This window comes from Ambystoma mexicanum, chromosome 11, assembly GCF_040938575.1.
Source record: "Ambystoma mexicanum isolate Mex_15411 chromosome 11, UKY_AmexF1_1, whole genome shotgun sequence".
Taxonomy (NCBI): Eukaryota; Metazoa; Chordata; class Amphibia; order Caudata; family Ambystomatidae; genus Ambystoma; species Ambystoma mexicanum.
Window position 1 is genome coordinate 769,970,127 of NC_090934.1, and position 20,196 is coordinate 769,990,322.

The 20,196-nt window shown below is 43.7% G+C and overlaps 1 protein-coding gene across 5 annotated transcripts in view; it reads left to right on the forward strand.

Annotated features, from left to right (window-relative positions):
• The first annotated feature begins 233 nt into the window (after nucleotides 1-233).
• Nucleotides 234-20,196, forward strand: part of DENND5A (DENN domain containing 5A) — a 2,487,481-nt gene continuing 2,467,518 nt past the window's right edge. For 2 of the 5 annotated variants that reach the window (XM_069623672.1, XM_069623674.1), the window contains exon 1: nucleotides 237-567. In XM_069623672.1, coding sequence (XP_069479773.1) covers nucleotides 453-567 — 115 coding nt within the window. In that variant the 5' untranslated portion in view covers nucleotides 237-452. Of the gene's footprint in view, nucleotides 568-20,196 lie in introns of all 5 variants that reach the window. The other 3 variants (XM_069623673.1, XM_069623675.1, XM_069623676.1) reach the window with 2 other exon arrangements.

Consider the following 20,196-nt stretch of genomic DNA (forward strand, 5'->3'; position numbering starts at 1 on the left):
CCCACTTCGTACATAATTAATATCCCTCCTTCTTAATTGTGCGCCCATCTAGTTCAGGCTGAGGTAGATTATGTTGCGAGCTATAGGCTGTCTGCTTACAACAGGATCACGTCCGTGGGTCCCTCACATACACACCATCTCCCATAGTAGCCGGCTTTTAATAGCACGTTGAGGATAACGTCATCCTTCGTTTACACAGAGCATGCGTGATATTTTTTTCTATCCTCTGTATTTTGTTGTTGTTGCTTCTCCCTCAAGACGCCTTCAAAACAGCTGGAGAGGGGAAGAAGCCCAGCATGCAGCGCGGCTGGTCCTCGGCACAGCTTTATCATGGCAGCTCAAGGCAGGACGGCGGAGCATTCGGCCGCCTGACACTGTTAACCCTCAGCCGCGGGGCGGAGTGATCTCTGTGCGGCGACCGAGCAAGAGCTTGGCGTTGCCTCGCCGCCACCATGAGCGGTGGTGGTGGCGGAGGAGGAGGCAACACTGCTCCGGCGCGTTTCGCAGATTACTTTGTTATCTGTGGGCTGGACACGGACACCGGGCTGGAACCGGACGAGCTATCGGGTAGGTGATTCCAGCGGTTGGCATGGACTTTTCTAGGGGACTGGGTTGCAGCGGAGGGAGACAATAACTATAATGATGGTGGGTCGATCTGTGATATAACGGTACAGATTGATAGAAGACCGTGACGGACAGCAAAGGGTCAGTGTGGAGTTCTAATCCTGTCTGGGAGACAGTAGTCACCCCTTTATACTTTACCACTGTTAAATGACTGAGACCCACTGCTCCAGCCTAATTCTAGGAAATTGTCGGTGACGATAATATTGCATTGATTTTGCCTTCTATATGGCCCAGCATGAGACGGTTGCATCACCTTGTGTGTTATTGTAATACTCTCCTGGTAAAGTATCTGATCACCCTTCGTAAAAAAGAGAGATTAAAGTATTGAGGCTTTTAAGGACATGTCCTCCAGAAAAAATGTGCTTTTCTTCCTTGATCAATATCCCCACAACAAACCCATAGACGAGAAGGGGGGAAAGCGTAGCTGTGGGTCTGCAACAGCTGCATCTTTTTTCATAACCTGGTGTCTTGTTTAGAGTTGTTTTTTCATAATGGTAGTTGCAACGAGCAAGTGGCTTTTTTCAGGCAAGCAGATGCTGTCCAATTCCTTGCTCTTATCCTTGGGGTCGTGTTTTTGTCTCCAACTCAATGACCAAGACTGACAGTGCCTGCAAAAATAATTTTGGAGCCCATATAGTAATTGCTGCAACTATCACAAATCTGTCACGAGATTATTTACAGTATTTAAAAAGCAGCTAACCGTTTTTTGTCATTACATATTTTTAAATTGTATTTATGTGGCAGGCATTTCTTCCAGAAATGCTGTACTTAGGTCAATGGTAATGGTGGAGGCAGTCCCTAGGCAGAGTTCTTAAAAAAAGTTATTGTATTGTTGGGATCGAAACATTTAGTGAAGGTGTCATGCAAAGGTACAAAGCAAGAGGACATTTGGTGGCAGGGAAACATACATAAATGTGCTAAAACATTTAGGCCATGGATCAGTGTCTGCATGGGTGCAGTATACATACATGTTTAAACACGTCTTTGGAGGTTGACGCAGGGGCATGTGAAGTGAATCAGTGGGGGGATTTAAGGCTGCACCGTCAAAGGATAGCAAATTGATCTTGAGGCTGGTATTAAATAATTAAGTGGGTTGGATTGCCTTGATAGCTGGGGTAGAGCATTTCAGTGTAGGTGGGCCAGTAGTATAAAGAAGAGGAAGCAGGAGGTGGCACTTGAGAACAAATAGGCTGTTGAGCTCAAGAGGGCAAGTAGAGAGCGACGAAGGCAGCAAGATAGTGGGGGACATTTGAAGACGAGGAGTAGAAACTTTAATAGTTTGTGATTTTTGCATTGATCGCCACCTGGCGTGGGTGTGTGTGGAACGTACCGAAGAGTACGATCATTTGAGGGTTAACGGCGATGAATATAGACGAGCGTGAAAAACATTTTTATTTGGCTGTTACGTTGTCTACGCTGCCATATCATGAAGAGGTTTCTAGAAAAATTGTATTCTGTCCTGGGGACAAATGATAAAACGGTCATGCATCTCAGTTGTTAGTTTTCTGCTGTACTTGTCCAGTAGGGAAACGTTTTTTTTATTATAAACAAGCATGTTTATGAAATTGTGTGCCTTGCTAAACTCTCGCTTCACAGGGATAGAAAGTTAGATTCTGACGTTAGGCTTTTCATCATCCTAATGTATAAATGAGGGACCTCCATTAGAGGGAGGGAGAGACTCGTAACCGGAGCAGTGCATGTGGCTAGTTGGAATCCCTTGCATCTACTTCTGCCCTCCCTTGAAGCTGTCTACCTACTCGCAAAGGGGTAACTTTGATGGATTAAGGGATTTGAACGGAAGTGAGATAAATATCCTCACACTTTATATGCGTTTATATTTATGTATTCTATATATTTCTACTTTTTATTTTTTTTCATTATAATGAATGAGTGGGCAAACTGCACGTGTAGTGTCTGTTCAGCGATAGGCTAGGGCAGTAGTTAACTTTTCTGAGGAGTAGAGTACAGATTTTGGCTAAATGGTGAGTTGTGTGTGGCAATTTTTCCAATCAAGGAGGAGTTGCTTGTCCCTGCTGAATATCATATGTAGGCCTAATGGCTCCTAGTTATGGGTTACCCCAGAAAACGGATAAAAAGGTGATAGAATGGCTAGGAACATTCCAGAGAACACAACACTGGCACATTTAAAACACACCAACGTAAAGAGTTTACCATGTTTTGATACATTAACCAGTGCCTAATCACCCGAAGAAGCTTCTTGAAAAGGTGGAACATTTAAAATGCAGTGACACAGTTCCCAAGCCTAGGTTTACTTTTAAGCATAGATAGAATCTATGCTACAGACTTGTACACAGTCAGCAACAAAACGAATGTTAGAAATTACAGAACTTTGTTTGTGTAATGGAATGCAGATGCACCAATGGATCATTGTCTCTGTGGCAGCTGCTCCAGGTATGTAAATAAATAAACACCTTGCACCCTATGCTCATTCACAAACTGACCAGTAATGCACACTGCATGATAAAATTTCAACGCGGTCTTCATACCTAGGCCTTCTGGTTATGCCTATCAAAAAAGAATCTTCTAGCATAAATCCTGTTTTAGAAATAACAGACTGAATGCACTGTTAGTGGAATACTTCAGAGAAAAGACACACACACAGCAGATATTCTGAGGTGAATCCTCACCGGACAGGTGGCAGTGCCAAGTCGGGGCTTACAGTGGACACCTACTATTACTGCAAGAACAGATATGGATACACAGATTGTGAACTGAAATACAGGACTAAATAAAGCCATTCAATGGCACATTTGGCTGGACTCGAAAACATGTTTAAAACCCTACCAGACTTTCAGTTTGAGTAACTTAGTTTATCTACCCAACCTACGTGAAGTGAACTCAACCCATGGACTTGCTGGCAGAATATTATTTTATATTGAAAAACCTTGGTGCCACATATAGAAACCTTTCCAGCAATGTTAATTTTTCAATATTATCCACCTCCTGGAACTGGTGGCACACAATTTCCTATAGACCGCAGAGAGTACAAGATTCCTCACATATGCAATACCATTAGGCAAGGCTAATATGAGGGTTAAAATACATTTGGGTGACAGGCTTATAGCTTTCAATAGCTTTTTGTTAGGGTTATAATAAGTCTCAGAGTAAGGATTTGAGTTTGTGTTAGGATAAATGATCCCATACACAATGGACCATCAGCTGGAGCCCAGGATAGGGTTACAGTTTGAATTCCTGTTTGGACGTTTTAAGCAAAAGGAGCACTAAATATTTAATTGTTAACAAAAGAATATGGTTAGCTGCAAACTGATGCTGAATTATATTAATTTGTGTAACATGCATGTTTTCTTTTTGGAGAGTCAAATCTTTGTACCCTGCAATGGAGTCATTCCCTAATGATCTGTGTCTTATTGCACAACATCGGTGCCAGGCGTGTGCAGAAGGCGCTACAGGCCTCTTCCTACTGTTGGATCAATATACACTTATGAAAATATGAGTAGGGCCAATCATGACTATAAGTGATCCTGGACTTGGCCCTCTCAAGATAACTATACCTAAAGGGCAAGCAAGGGCAAGCATGTGCACTATCTATTTTGAAGCTCAACATTGGGTAACTCATCTTCCCTCTCCACAGGGGAGCGGCTGGGTGCATTGTATTCAAAATAGCTAGGGTTATAAGGGGTTCTAATGCAGCTATCTGCACCGGCTGTTCTGCCCCTCACTTATGATATATCCTATGAGGAATGTACAAACGGAAGCCCATAGGTCCTAAATCTGTCGATGTTGCATTATCCTTACCATTTCCTCATATTTCTTATGTTCACTCTATGGCACATTACTCCCAATGGATTCTCAGCTAGTTTTCACTCTGTGGCCTCACTCCCCACAATGAGCCGGCAGTGGTCAGTCAAGTACTTGCTACTGAAGCTGTTGTGCTCAGAGTCTACAGAGTTGAGATTGTCACTCTTTGCCTCACTGAATGTCTAGTGCGTGCCAACTAGTTAGCTGCTGGCTGCTGTATCCAGCAAGCCTCCCCCTCCATGGACACATCCAGCAATACTGTGCAGGCCTCTCTCCGCTGCAATTTGCTTCATTAGTGGGCCGCTACACAACTCTGTTATCAGCAATATGCACATTTTCAATCCCCCTTAAAATGCTAGTCTACCTCAACACCTGAGCCTGGGCTACTAAGCCTGTCACACTCTTGGGTTCAACCTTATAATCTCCCAATATACATACATCTATATATAATCATTTCTTTCTGACTATTGATCAATGCGATATACATAAAGACACATTTTCAACATTGTATTATCCTGTGCATCCATGGATCACCCAGCCAAAAACTTCATTCAGCAAGGTGCAGTCTGGACGTTTGGGGTTCTGATGTGGCGTGTTGCGATATGCTAGTTTAATGCAAGATCTTTAATGTACCACACCAGTTGTAGGCCACACTGATGCATTTTTTTTATCTAGATATTTACAAGTCTCTGACCATTCCTCTGTGATTTGTTCTGAGAGAAATCAGAAGCAGGCTGACCCGCAGGCAGGCAGACTCCTTAGTTCTCAGTACACATCTACCTCAGAATATCCAGAGAGCCCATCCCCCAGACCTCCACCACCTACCGGCTTGAACAGCAGAACTCCACAGATTGACTTCCAGGCAATTGACACTGTTGCCATTTAGAGGGCAGCTGCGCACATTGCAATTAGTGCATACAAACATTTCAGAAGGGACAATTGATTATAGAGCTGAGTACCATGGAAATAGTACTCAACCCTAGGATAAGCCCTGCCGTGAAAAGAGCTGCCGTCTGTTTTGCTGGACGCTTGACCTCGGCTGAGGTATTAAGATCCAGGCACACATAAAGACGCTGATACTGGGGAACTCAAGTAAGCCCCCCTCAATGTAAAAGTCTGTCTGTAACGAGTGCCAATAATCAGTCTATTTTGATACGCGATTTATTTGGGCAACAGAGGCAAAGACCCACTTATATTAGCATATACCTGGAAAACAAGCACTGCAAGAACAAAGGCGGAACGGGAGACTGTGGAGGCTTTGACCTCTTTGATCCCGTCAGACGGACGTGACCCGATACAAAAGAGCAACTGAGGAATTATTATGTTAACAAGATATAATCTGAGAAGCGGCCCGGGGGCGGACGACCATAAGGAGCAGAAGGGGGAGAGCCCCAGAAATGACTGTGTTCCAATCCAACATGATAATACCTTGCAGGAGTTGCAAATGAGTATTCCAGCAGGGCAGCCTGTGCTAACCTATGCACAAATACATAACTCTACTCAGTTACATCAGAGTAGAAGGATAGAACCGGGACATATAGCTGCCTCATTGGTTTCAACGCTTAAACGGGGAAAGGATTATACACTAACAACCTCAAATATTAAAGGAACTATAGATCACTATTTTCAGAGAGGAGTGCAGAGAAAGTGTATAGAAGAAGGAGAGGGTGTAACAACTCCTATGATTTGCAATATAAACCTGGTGGATGAAAGGAGAAATACTTCTTTGCAAATGGCAAGCCTCGACGTCTCGGATGGCAGCAATTTGTCTGTAATTCCACCAGGGACTGGGTTAGACTCTGATCCCCCATCAAATGAAATAATAAATAACAAAACTGGTCTAGGGGCCCATCTGACAACGAATTCGCCAACGAATACACATGAACATATTCCTATAGAAAGTCCGTCAACTAAGGAGCACAGCGCTAACCAGATTACTTTAACAGCTCTACATTTTGTCCTCAATTCCTTGGTAGGGGTCTTGGAGGCAACCAAAAGTGACACTCAAGCCCACACTGGGATTTTGTTAGAAATATCTAAAGATTTCAATCTGTTTGAGTCCTCAATAGTTGGCCTTACTACGGCCATAAACGGTACAATTCTTCCTTCAATAACATCATTGACTGTAGCTCTGACATCCCAAAATATGGAGATATCTAACATTAATAAAATGCTTCAAAGCATAAGTCTAGATGGAAAAGAAATCAAAACAATGCTGTATAACTTGTCTCAGATCCAAGGAAATAAGGGGCAAGAACTAGTTCGCTCAGCAGAGCCCGCGAAAGAACAAACTCCAATGATTTGGGACGACACGCCATTATCCTCATCAGTGATGGAAGAGTTCTGTCGCCTAGCCCACCTGGCGGAAGCTATTCCACACGTACAGGTGATCTGCATAGAGGAAGAGTCTCCCCCAAAACTAAATGACTTGGAGAAGGAAGAGGGTGATGGAGAAGACAAAGAACAAATCGCACAAAAAAAGAGGAGGTGGAGAAGAAGAAAACAAAAAAATGCAAGGCATAAATCACAGCAAGTGTCTAGGCAAGAAAAGAAATAAAAAAACATGAAGGGACAGAATGCGAGCAATTCTGATACAAATTCATTCAGAATATAGTGAGCTTACCTAATAAGCAGAATAAGAAAAAGAAGAATAAAGAGGAGAAATTGCTCCGTGGATTTGAGACGGAATCTTCTGGGGTGATCGGGTGTGAAATCAATCAAAAGAAGACAAGGAAAAAATGGAACCCCGATACTAAGGAACCATCTAAGAGAACAGTAGGAATACAAACAGAACAAATTGGCAGTAAAAACTTGGAAAACTCAATTGGCCTAGCTGCGGGTATACTGCCATTGGAGATTGCAAAGAAATCAATAAAGTGGGCCCCTATTTTTTTGCCTAGGGTTAAACGGGCGCCCACAACTTCTCCTCAGTTAAGGGCTCCGGTATTAAAAATAGCTCTGATATTTTTGCAAGGGCAAAAAAGGACCAATAAGGCATCTGAACAATTGGAAAAAGGAGAGGAAAGAGCAAGAGAAAACCTTCTACCAATAGTAACCCAAGGGGAGTTATTATCACCATTAACCTCAGAAGAAGGGGCAATAAACAATGCCTCGTCAGAGCAATTTAAAAGACAGTCAAACTGAATGTCGAAAAGAGGGAGAGTTAGAAGGAAGAGCTGAAAGAGAATTCGCTTTGACAAAAATAAATCCGTTTGCTGTACCTCGGCTCTGGTTCCGAGGTCAGAAAGATAAGACGAATTGTAAATATCTAAATAGAGGGTCACTTTTGATATTGTTTAAAAAGATACCAGAACTTTACCTATTATCATCAAGTGATATTGAGTACATTAAATTTCCTGACAGTCAAGTAACCCATTTTGTGGAAGTGGGATTTACATCTAAGGTAGGAGCAAGGGCAGTGCTGGATGCAGCAGATCTCTTGCAGAGTCAAGGTATAATTGTATACGAAGCCATCCCACTAGATTTGGGGGTAGAGGAAGAAAGGGAAAAGGGAGGGAGTGAAGGAGGAATAATACAAAATGATCAAGTAAAAAGAACACCGGTGGCTACCGGTGAGAAATCGGAGGAGGATGAACGGGCAATGTGGGTACTATTACCAGAGATTTTAACACAGGTTTGCCAGAAATTAGGCATGGGTAATACTTGCCTTTAGTTTGGAGAGAATGAGGGTAGTGAGCTGGAACACGTGGGGCTCCAGTTCGTTTAGAAATCTCAATATGAGAGAGGAGATATTTGGTTTAAACGACCTGGTTATCCTACAGGAGACTTGGCTGGTTAATGGGCCAGAATTGGAGGGGTTCAGAATTATCACCCAACCAGCAACAACCAGTGGGAAAGGAAGGCCAAAGGGAGGCCTGCTACTTGCCTGTAAATCCACTCTCTTTAAAGAAGTAAAAATAATCTCAGATGAACGAGAGGGGATTTTGGCAGTAATTTGTGAGGCCTATACATCAAATGGGTCAAAACAAATAGTAGTGGTAAATTTATATTGGAATCCCGCGTGCTCGAAGCTTACTATTTTTCTGGACGGTCTGTCGGGTGTGCTGACAGGAATAAAACTGGCTTATCCCAATGCATATGTGTTGGTGGCAGGAGATCTAAATTCCCAATGTGTGGAGGGTGGTAAAGGGAGAGGTATAACAACCCACATAGCCATTTCTGCAAATGGAAAAGTGTGGAGATCCTTTTTTAAAGAATGGGATCTGAAAATGGGGAATGGATCCCTGGAGGGGGACATTCCAGCAGCAAGTACCTGGTCCCGGGGAGGTTCAGAGTCTATATTGGACTATGTTTATGTCAGCAGGTATGTTTGCTCAATGTGAAAACATGAGAGTAAGGGAAGGAGGCACAAGCGACCACAAACGTCTGGAAATGTCGGTAAAATGGAAGAATGTTAGGAAGGTAAAGATGCAGATGGACTGCACAGTAGTAAATAATCAGAAAAATCGGCTAGTTAAATATAAAAGGGAGGGAGAGGAGTTGAACAGAGCATTGGATAAGTGCAAACAAGAGCTAAGTGAAAGAAAATGGAAAGATATGTGCAATCCTTATGTTTTCCATGACTTCTTGTGGTCGGTTGAAGCCCCAAACTGTGTGACGGAGAAAATCAGAAAAAACCATAAACATACATTTGATAAGCAAACTTGGGAAAAGAAACGTGAGATGCGTTGGCCAATAAGTGCCATTAGAAGGGAAGAACATGTCATAGCAATCAGAGAAGTTAAAATAAAGGGAATCAGAAGTAAGTATAAACAATGGTCGAAACAGCAGCAAATGCTCCGGGCCCAGGAGGACGGGGAAACTATGCTTAAGGCAATTCTAAATAAGAACTCACAACATTTTTGGTCAATAATTAACCAACAATCGATGGACCAAGCCGGTGCTCAGGCAAATATGGTCACAGAGTTGGAGTGGGTAAACTTTCTGTCAAAGAAATATACTAAACCAAGGGGGGTTTTATTCTTCCCTATTTCCGGAGTACAATGGAATCTGGATATAACGGAAGAGGTCATCCATGCCCTTATAATTAAGTCTTCAGCCTCAAGGGCGGCTGGTCCAGGAGGGTTAACATATCAAGTTCTGTAAGGAAACCCCAAAAGGTGGGCTGGTCTATTAAATACTCTGTTTCATGGGATCTTGAGTCTTAAAATGATCCCGTCATCTTGGAAGACGGGAATTATCGTCCCAATATTCAAGAAGGGGGACAGAAGAGATCCCCAGAATTACAGACCAATCACCCTCCTTGACGTGGAAAGTAAGTTGTTTTCCATCCTCGTGTTAAGAGAACTGGAATATTGGGCTGAGTTAAATAACATTCTTCCAAAACAACAGATGGGCTTTCGAAAGGGTCATTCGACATCCTTAAATGGCATAGTGCTTTCCACGCTGTGTAACATCAAGGAGGGGGGAAAAACTCCACGATTATATGGCGCATTTATAGATCTATCAAGCGCCTTTGACTTGGTAAATCGGGACAGATTATGGTTTAAATTAAGAGACAGGGGAGCTCCACCCCAACTTATTGATATTTTGGTCTCACTCCACGAAGGAAATTCAGTTCAAGTAAAATTAAACGCAGAGGGGTTCTTATCAGCACTTATCCCTGTGAAGAGGGGGGTGAGGCAGGGGTGTATGGTGGCTCCCTTCTTGTTTAGTTTTTACTTGGCCGATTTTGGACAGGAGGTCGATGGGGCAGCATTGGGCAGTGCCAAATTAGGCACAAATTCAATAAAGTGGCTCATGTATGCAGATGATATCGTCCTCCTGGACAGAACAGCAGTGGGACTGCAGAGGTTGCTAAATGCCTTGGAGCAATATATGACAGAAAATGATCTTAAGGATAATCCAGAGAAATCCAAAATAGTGATTTTTTGGGAAGAAAGGGGGTAGAGGAGAGAAATGTGGGTGGTCTATGGGGGATATACGAATTCTGGTAACGGAGGAGGTGATTTACTTGGGATATACTTTGTATGCAACACCTAAAGTGGGCAAAGTCTGGGCAGAGATGCTACAAAAATGCAGACAATTGGTGGCCCAACTGCAGAAAATAATCAAGCAGTATTGTAAATTCTCCCTTCTTCCCGCGATTCGCTTTTATCGAGCAAAGATTGTTCCAATTCTTCTATATGGATTAGAGGCAAAACCCCTGGTTTGGAATATAGACTGGCAGATTTTAGAGGGCAAGATTTGGAAAAAGGCATTACATCTTCCGAATAGTCTACCAATGGCTAGCCTGCGATTGGAGCTAGGTCTGTCTTCACTGGGGGCGCTTGCCGATTGGAAGCTCTTATCACTCTACAATCTGATAATAATTCCTAGACGAAACACACTATACGAAGATCTTCAAGTCCATTTGAGCCGAGAATCGGCAGGGATTTTACAGGCCTTAAAAAAAAAATTCTCAAGGAATCCTTATTAGATGTAATAGTGGGATAGATACTTTAATTACAAACCCCATGAACATTAAGAAGTAACTTTTATCATGCGATTGGATAAAGTCAACTGACCACACACGATCCTCAATCGTGGCACCCTCACTCTCACCGACGGATAAGAAACTTAATGCTGTAGCAAATTACTTGATGAAGTTCCCGGATACAATAGGGAGGCAAATCTTTTTCAGACTTCGATTGGGGGTGATCCACACAGGAGAGGTTCTAGCTCGTTGGGGCCAGGGTGAAAGAAGTAGGCACCCATGCCCACAATGTCAAAATCCCCAAAATCAGTCGCTGGAGCATCTGTTAAGATTCTGTGAAGGCACATGGGCTGCCCGAAAGAAATATCTGGAACATTTTGTTTGCTCAAGTGACTGGCTGACATCTGATGAGTTTTGGGTACGAATGACTTCGGGCCATGAAACGGCCCTGACCTTAAATGTAGTTAGAGTTCTACAACAGATAGGTTTTACTTAATATTAATATGTCTTCTTTCTTGTCTGTTATCGGTAGTGAAGCTGTGAAGATAAGAACATTTTGAAAAATATATTTTTTATATGACTGTAATTGTGTAAAAAAACTGTTAGTTTAATATCACAAATAATAAAAAAAAATATAGTACTCAACCCTCCTAAACATTTATTAATTCTTCTAGTGGCCAAGTGGATTTCATGAGGCCTGCCCTTGGCAGTCCTCTAATAGTCCTACCATTGGGTATTGCATATTTGAAGGCTTATTCGTTTTTGTTTAATGATTGACTTGCACATTGGAATACACATTTCCACGGTGATTCACTCCACACAAAACGTGTGGACAAAGACAATATGTATACATGTAGGAAAACTTGTTTTGACTATATCACCGCAGCCACAAAGGAGCTATTTTGTTTGCATATGGCCACTACAGGTGATATCACGTTTTAAGGACTAAGGTGGGGTAGGGGTGCCAAAATAATACATACAGATAATATATATACCTTTATGGTGACTACTTAAGAGTCCATATGATATTTAAAGGGCAGTTCAGTTTAAGGTATGAAAATAAAATATATCTAACATAGTTCTACACTGCTACTTATCTAATATACATGTTCTTGCAGATGTATATGACTTGCATGGATTCCATAGAAAGATGGTGCTTTGTTGCGCTGTCATGTTCAGTGCACGTGGTGATGTTATTTTTGCACGTGCCAGTCTTAACAATGATGTCACTCAGAGCAATGAGAATTTCCCATATGCCAAGTTACCCCCACAACATGCAAATGCAATATACTTGACTGAAAAATGGTAAGATAGAAGGGGCTCTGAGGCCTAACACAATTTTACAGAAGTATTTTCTGAATATACAAATTCCCTGCGATGTATTCGGTTCGGTGAACCCCAAAGAAAGACAGTGCTGCATTGTGCTATGACGTTCAGTGGATGAGGTGACGTCATGTGCACATTATATGAGGATGCCACAGTCTTGATAATGATGTCTTCCAGTGCTACAGGAATCGCACACATATTGAACTGCAGAGATGCCATCACAGTATACCGGGCACAGACTGAAAAGTTGTAAATGGAAGGGGCTTTAAAAGTTATAATAACAGAAAAATTCTGTAGGTGATCGGGGAAGGGGACAACATGGCACTTTTGCGCTTGTATCCTGCTGACCGCTGCATACTTTTGAAAAAGCAATAAGCTAAATGGCCCAAGGCAAATGACTTGGAACACATTAATTGCTCACTTTGGGGAAAGAAGCAACTAGAAAGTAATAATTATGATGCTGTGCGTATATATCAGTACAAATGCAACAGATGTGGCAATCATGTTAATTTTCTTTGGGACATTCCTTGAAGGGTATTTCACCTTGAGATATGACTAGTACAGCTCCAAGTTTGTTAACCAGCATGCACTTGATTGAGCTAAACCCATGATGGGACTGTTCTGAGTAATTCGTATCAAGGAAAGGTCTGCAAAAACCATACATGACATGAAGGACATTTTCTCCTTAGGAAGAAGCTTCCCTAAGTCTTATGAATAATACTGAAAAGAGTTACACAAAGAGTCAACATGTAATAATTAGAACCCATAAAGAAAGGGGGATACACATCAGGTGTCCCTTTCTTTAGGGATTATACTTTTAAGTGACTGATAAATATGATTCGTTGGAGAGAATGTAAGTAATACTCTCTCTTTTAGGTGTCTGGAATATGCATACTGGAGGGAAAGCAATGGATCTGGTGTGAATACTGTGAGACAGGCATGGTATCAATAGAGATGACACAGACAACAGAGCTGAACTTCAAAGAATACTTTATTTAAGGGTCAGGATGGTGTAAGGCCTAGCTTGTCCTAGAACTAAGGTAGGGATTTCTCCTACCTAAAGAAAACTAAGGGAAGTCTGTGTCCGTAAATCCAAATCAAAAGTCTGTCTGTGTCAAAACATATGCTTGCCCTCACATCTAGGATTAAACCTGGTGTGTTTTTTTTCTTAGCCAACAAAATAATGTTCAGGCTCCAATAGCTGTTTGTCTCAACAATGTCCCGCCAGGTCTCGAGGTTCCCTTCCCCAAGTTCAATATAGCCCAGTTCACACAAAAAGGAGATCTTGAGGTTCCCTTCCCCAAGACAGCGTCTTTCAGTTCTTTAGATTCTCTGGATTTACTTCCCCAAGATTGGACTGTAGTACAATACTGCTTTGACTTGAACAATAGATCCACTTGACCCCCCCCTTTTAGCTTGCTTTACCATTCACTTCACAGTTTTCAGTGGTTACTCACAAGATCTTTTGCTTGTCACCATTTAGGGTTCCCTGGTCTAGGCGTAGTTGTCAGACCACACTGTCCACCCATCACAGGTTGCCCAAACAGGAACCCTATGTTTCTCCTTGGTTTGATTTGTGATGTCTGTGATCCTCCCAGTAGGGAACACCCTAGTCTAGGCACAGCTTTCAGACCACACAGTGCACCCATCACAGGTCGCCCAACCATAAGTTCTCCTTTGCCTTGTTTGGCCTCTCACAAGCTCTTCTGCTTCGGGCGTCTGATTTCTCACACTTGTATTCCTTTTGGCTAGTGTAACATTCTTCTGCATTATTCTTTTGCCTTTCCACAGACGTATGATTCTTTCTCACATTGATTGTTTGAATACGCAAGTGATTGTTACATTTTCCATATGTTTTAGTTCTGCTCACAGTGCTGTTTACATACAGTCTGACATTTTAATATGTCGGTTTGCCATGAAATGTTCGTTCGGTATTCAATATGTCGAGATATTATTCAAATAGCACATTCCATTCAGTTCAGTGTTCAATATAACGTGGCTTTAGTCAAACGGCAATTTCCATTCAGTCCAGTATTCAATTCAGTTTATATTCACTTAAGTTCATGGACCATTTCTTGCCTGCGGAAGCGCTCCGGTCTTCCTGTATCCTCTGACACGCCCCAGCTCTTCGTGTCTCCCCGACTACGCTTCCCACGGATTCCACTTACCTTCTCTGCCAGGATCCAGGTCTCAGGCGCAGGAGTGGCACAATCCAACCACCCCCACTGCGGTTTGAGGGCCCTGCAAGTGTTAAACTTAGGCAGGTTTCTGCAACCCCAGCAGGAAAGGAGGGTTAGGGTCTCGTTGGTTGTATGGGTACAGGGAAGTAGATAAAACTGGAAAGAGGGTTAGGGAAGCAAAAGGGATAGGTAGGGGGAATTGGGAAGGTTCATATCTAGCATGTACTTACATTGAACATGATCACAATACACATGCACACACATCTATCCCCCCAATATGTACAAACATGGAGATTTTGACTTGGCTTTTTGGTTTAATTGTCCAGAACGTCCCTGCTCCTGATAATGAGTTCTTAGTCCAGGTTGTTCTGTGATAGCAGTTCAATGCTGCAAGAAACACCACAATTGGTTCCCTGAAAACTACACAACAGCATGTGGTTCACACATGCTTCTATAACTTGTTAGCGTATTAGTCGCCATGCACTGAGTCTCTAAATCCCCTGTGGGTTCTTTCGCTGGGAGCGCAAGCGCGGTGCAACTAAGGTCTGCCACTCGGGGTCCGGTATGCAAATGGAATGCACGTTGCTTGTTGTGCGGTTCCACCGTATGTGGCTTGGGTGCACAGATCCGTTGCACCTGACTTGGGTGTGCGGATCAGCCTGCATATGGCCTAGACTTGGGTGTGGGTAATTAGCAGGTAAGTAGGCGTGCTAGGTTGCTGCTGGTTAGTCTAATGTTAAGGCACTGGGTAGTGCGCATAAGGGGGCTAAGTGCGACTTATCTCTTGCTTAGAGAAGGGCCAGTGAACATATCTTTCCGGTGCAAGCGGCCGGAGGTGCTCTCCTTGTGCGGGGCCCCTCGCACGTGCCCTCTTGATGTTCTTGCCTGGAGCTACGGGAAACATGTCCTGCTGGGTTGGCTTCCTGAGCACAAGCCTCGTGCCTTTGTCGTGCGTGCATGCGCCCGAGTGAGCCACACCCTATGAGGATCGTTTTGTAGTTTCTAGCCCAGGTGCTGCTGCGAAATGCGGTCCGGTAGGCTTTCACTCTGCAAGAAAGGCAGAGAAGCCTATGAAGCACTTTTAGTGAGTGTTTTAATGGATGAGACTGCTTCTCAGGCAGGCTGGCATTGCCTGCTATGAGTTTGAGGCCTAGAGTGCCGGACCTTGCCTGTGACCCTGACATTCTTAGTAGCCGGGAGGCAGACCACCTGGGCTCTGCTCACTGGCCAGACACACGTCTCCGCCTTTGCCGGCGTCCTTGTTGCATCACATTGGATGTGGACCGTGTCCCCTCTGTACCTGGCTTTCTCAGCATCTCCAGGGGCACCTAGGCTTCAGTGAGGGAACGGATGGCGTCCTCTCCGTTGTTTGGCAGCTCCAGCTGCTCACCTTCCAATTCAAAGACTCCCAGTCCTGCACCCACCACGTGACCCGTTTAGTCTGGGTCCTCCAGGATTGTTGCCGGTGTTCAGACCTCCTGGTCTCGTTCCACCACAGCGGTTTTCCTCTTTTGACCTGTTCGGGTATTCTCCCTTTATACACCTGAGCCCTATTATGGGGCTTCAGGTGTGAGTCGTTGGCTTGTCTTGCCTTATCATAATAACCCCAATCAATGGGACATGCCTGACTTCAGTACTGGATGCCTTCTGATCCCTCTTCTTCGTCCCAGTACTAGAGTGGTGTTCGTAATAGGAAGTGTGCACTACTCCTAATCGCTTCTTCCTCTTCTCAGTACTTGGTGGGATTTTACAGGAAGAAAATAGGGCAGGAGCGCAAGTAGTCCATGAAGGCTGAGGGAATGGAGAGTAAGTCGGTGTTAGGAAAGGAGGGAGTGCCTTTTGGTTTCTCACAATACACAGAGAGTAGTTCAAATGCATGCATGAGATATTTATTTTAAGAGTATCCACATAGTGAGATACAAGCCAGGAGGTATGTGAGAAAGGTTCCTGCAGAAACCTGTCAACCATTTTGGAGTATCCTATATTTTCAAGAAGTTGCAAGCTACTAGCCAGCAATTAAGTCACCACTACCTCAATTCTATACATACAGAACGCACCATTTCTTTCTTGCCAAGAGTCAATTATCACTAGCCAATGGCGAGTGCACGTTTTGCAGCTTGCTATGGACATCCACCATTGAAATTAATATTTGCAATCAATTGTTTTACTGAACTAGCCAGGTACAATACTAAATAGGAGACGTTGGGCCGAATTATTATGGTGGTGCAGTAAGGAAAGTGGCAGAAATTCCATTACCGTGGATTTTTCTGGCTTTGAAAGAATTGTTGCCACTTTTACCTCTCCATTGAATTCCAAGTTAGACCTTGAAGTAGAGGATTTAGCTGGAGGTACATCCTCTATTTTAAGGCCCAAAGTCAGTATATTTATCACACAGAATGACTGCTTCCTGTAAATCCAACTAAAATGCCACAGAGTCCTATAGACTCCATAAATTAGGATTAACAATGTTTTACCATCACTCACAATCCAGCAGTAATTCTTACTGAGTGGCAGTAACAGTATACTATTTTGGGTGGCACTTTGGAATTACAGCAAATTCCTAAGGAGGCCCATTGTCTCTTGATGTAGACAAGATATACTGGAGGTTTTTAATGTTATTTAAACAAAATAGATTTTAATGCTATTTTAATAGAGCATAACAGCACATTAAGAAACTCAATGTCGATACTTCTTCAATAACATATGAACTCTTTTCTGTCCTCTGTGATGAATCCTGCAGAGTGAACAAGAAGAAGGGGGATTAGGGGTTCACAGACCTGTCTGATCAAAGAGGGAGAATGTATCTTTGTTTCTGGTCATATATCAATAATTCAATAATTTCATACAGTATATGCATAATTCACACAACTACTTCAGGTGCAAACAGGCTAAAGTCACAAGGCTACTTGAGACAAAGAACAAGACAAAACCAGAACCATGTATCACTACACAGTAGGCCTAATGCACTCCCAGGGGGACAAAAGTCCCAATGTAATTCACTCAATCATAAAATTGGTTACCTCATCTACAGTGAGGGTAATTAGTAACTTCAATTTCAACACGATTTTGGCATTCAAAAGTTAAATCAGTAACATGTTTCATTAAAGAATTCTATTGACATATCGTAAAAGCAATCACAATGGTATTTATTGTTCAAACAAAAACTTCAACATCAATATCCTTCATATGTTCCATATAGTTAGAGTCAAAGACCATAGCAGTAGTTATACATATCATGGACAGGCGCCATACATGTCTACAAACATAAAATAATATCCTAACTGGCTTGGTTAGGTTTAAGCAAACTCAAATCGACTGGTTATTCAAATGTGTGAATCGATTCCAGTGTTTACAAATATTCACACAAGGATCTATCACATTTTATCATATAATCTTTATAACATCCAAACAGCTCATTATCAGTGTTCCTTAACCAACGCTTTTCAGATCAAAGATCCATCTTCAGGGTGTGAGCTATATGTTCCTAGTCGGTAGAACTTCTTTGAAGAGGCCCTACAGGGAATGAACATTTAATCACGGGACGAGTAGGGTTCTAATTAAGATGTTCTCTATAGTCAGAAATTATACTAACCTCTGTAGTTGTGTAGCAGGGGTCAAATTCAAACCTGTTGGAGTTGACAAATGTGTTAAGGAGAAGGAAGTTCAACAATGCATACTAGTGTATAATTGAAGCCAATGGCAGAGAAAAACTCGCCCAGTCTTCGGAGAGAGGTACTGAGAAGCTGGGCATCAAGGTAATGCGGTCAATGATACTCTAAAGTAGCGACGGGAATAAGTGGGAAACAAAGTTTAGCCACACTTGGTGTAAGTAGTAAGGCAAGTAAAATACACCATACCCCGGTGCTAGTATCTCTTGCTCTACAAGAGCGAAGTGGTGTTACAGAGAATGTCTATTTAACCAAAAGGGACACATACATAATCAATAACACAACATGCTGTCCTCAGATATATAAACACTACCTTCAGCCACTTAACAAATGTGCGCTGTGTGTAGTATAATAACATATACAAGTAATTTTCTAAAATGTCATATTTTAATTCATTTTCTTGATCCCCTGGCTGTCTCCACTGGCATTGGTAGCATTCATGGCACACCATGTGCCCCTGAGACTTTTCACTTCCCTGTGTGGCTCTCCGTAAAGGGGTGTACACTTGTCCTCAGAAGACCGATCCATGTTAAAGGCTCCCGTACCCCAGAGCCCTATAGACAAGCTCCCCAGGTCTGCCTCCTTGCCGAGCCGCATTGTCCTGCTAGACACACTACCAACCTGGCCTCCTAGTCTGCCAGCGCGGTTGCCAGTTTCAGGTCCCGACCCACAGCAGCATCGCGGGAGACCGTGGCGCTGCTCTCAGGTTCTCCTGGCGTGAAGCGTTCTAGTCCCTGGCCAGGGCCATGACTTGAGCTTCAGGGGCAGAAGGACTCTGCAGGCACTCCCCAGCGGAGCTTCAAATAGAGCCTGCAAATGGTCTTCCCCCGCACCAGTCCACCACTGTATCATCTGCAGACGGGCTTAGGTATGTGGGAGCCGCCCTGTCTCCACAGAGGGCCGAACCTGCTCCGGGCACCACCTGCCAGTCAGAGCTACCCCTTTCTCACAGTCTGGCTGGGGGCCCTCGACAAGCCTGATGAGACTCCACCAGATGCTGAAGTTGCCCGGAAGAGCGCATGCCGCCATTTTGTTAGTGGACGGCACAGCCACTATGCCGGACCAGCGGGTCTCCACGTTCCTCAGGACCTCAGGGCAGCAAAGAGGAGCAGGATGGGCTCCAGGCAACACCACACAGTCTGGAAGGGGTAAGTGCTGTAATTTTTTTTTTTTTAAAAAAGGCATTATTAGGCCATCGCTGGGCACTACAAGACAGAGCCTACAGCAGGCACGTCTTCATCCATTGCCGCCTGACCATGCCCCACACCACTGCTTATTCTACAACACCCATCTGTGCTTTGCCCCTCATCTAGAGTTTGTGTCAAGTTGGTTGTTTCAAACCGTTGAGAAGCGAGGAAAAAAAGTTCTTCTTGCCTAAGCTGTCATGATCCCAGTGAGGACACAAAGCATATGAACTAGGACACAAGGCGCACCCTCCTATGACAATGTAGGGAGAAGCTCCAGCAAACCCGAAGATCTGACATCCATGGTGCTCTAGTGTTAACAGCATGCGGCCCGAGGCTATAAAACCACGCCCCGGGCCACACCGTGCACTTAGCGTTTCTTCTGCTACCTACCAGAGCAGTGTAATGCTTACTGTTCCTGTTTCCACATGCACAGAGACTGTAGCTTACCGGTGCACACCCGGACTTCCTGTAGCCATACGTACCCAAAGACTTCATCGCAAGAGTTCGGCTTCAGCCTCGGTCTTGATGCTCACTGGGAACCGCAGCCGATCGAGGTCCGCGGCAATCGTAGCTCCTGAAAACGAGAACATTATTTTAAGAGACTGAAGTTAACTTTCAATTCCCACCCGAGTTCCCCATTTAGAACAGACTACCTGAATTAGCAATCAGCCGCTTCACTCATTCTTCGCGCAGCAGCCAACCCGAGCAAAAGGCACCTGTGGAAAGGAAGAGAAAGAGACTTGTTAAAGCGCACCGCGCCATCGGCCAAGAACGAACAGCATGGAACAACCTGCGCTCAGCGCTGCAAGCTGCTAAAGCCTCGAGGAAGACAAAGCAGATTTGTACAAAGACTTGCCTCCTTACCTACGGCATCCAGTACGTCGCAGCTGGCCTGGACCACTACTCACAGTGAAGCAACTGGAGGCGGATGCTTACCTGACATCTCCAGCTTGTCTCCTCTATCCAAATACGGTGAGCATGGGGCACGCAAGGGG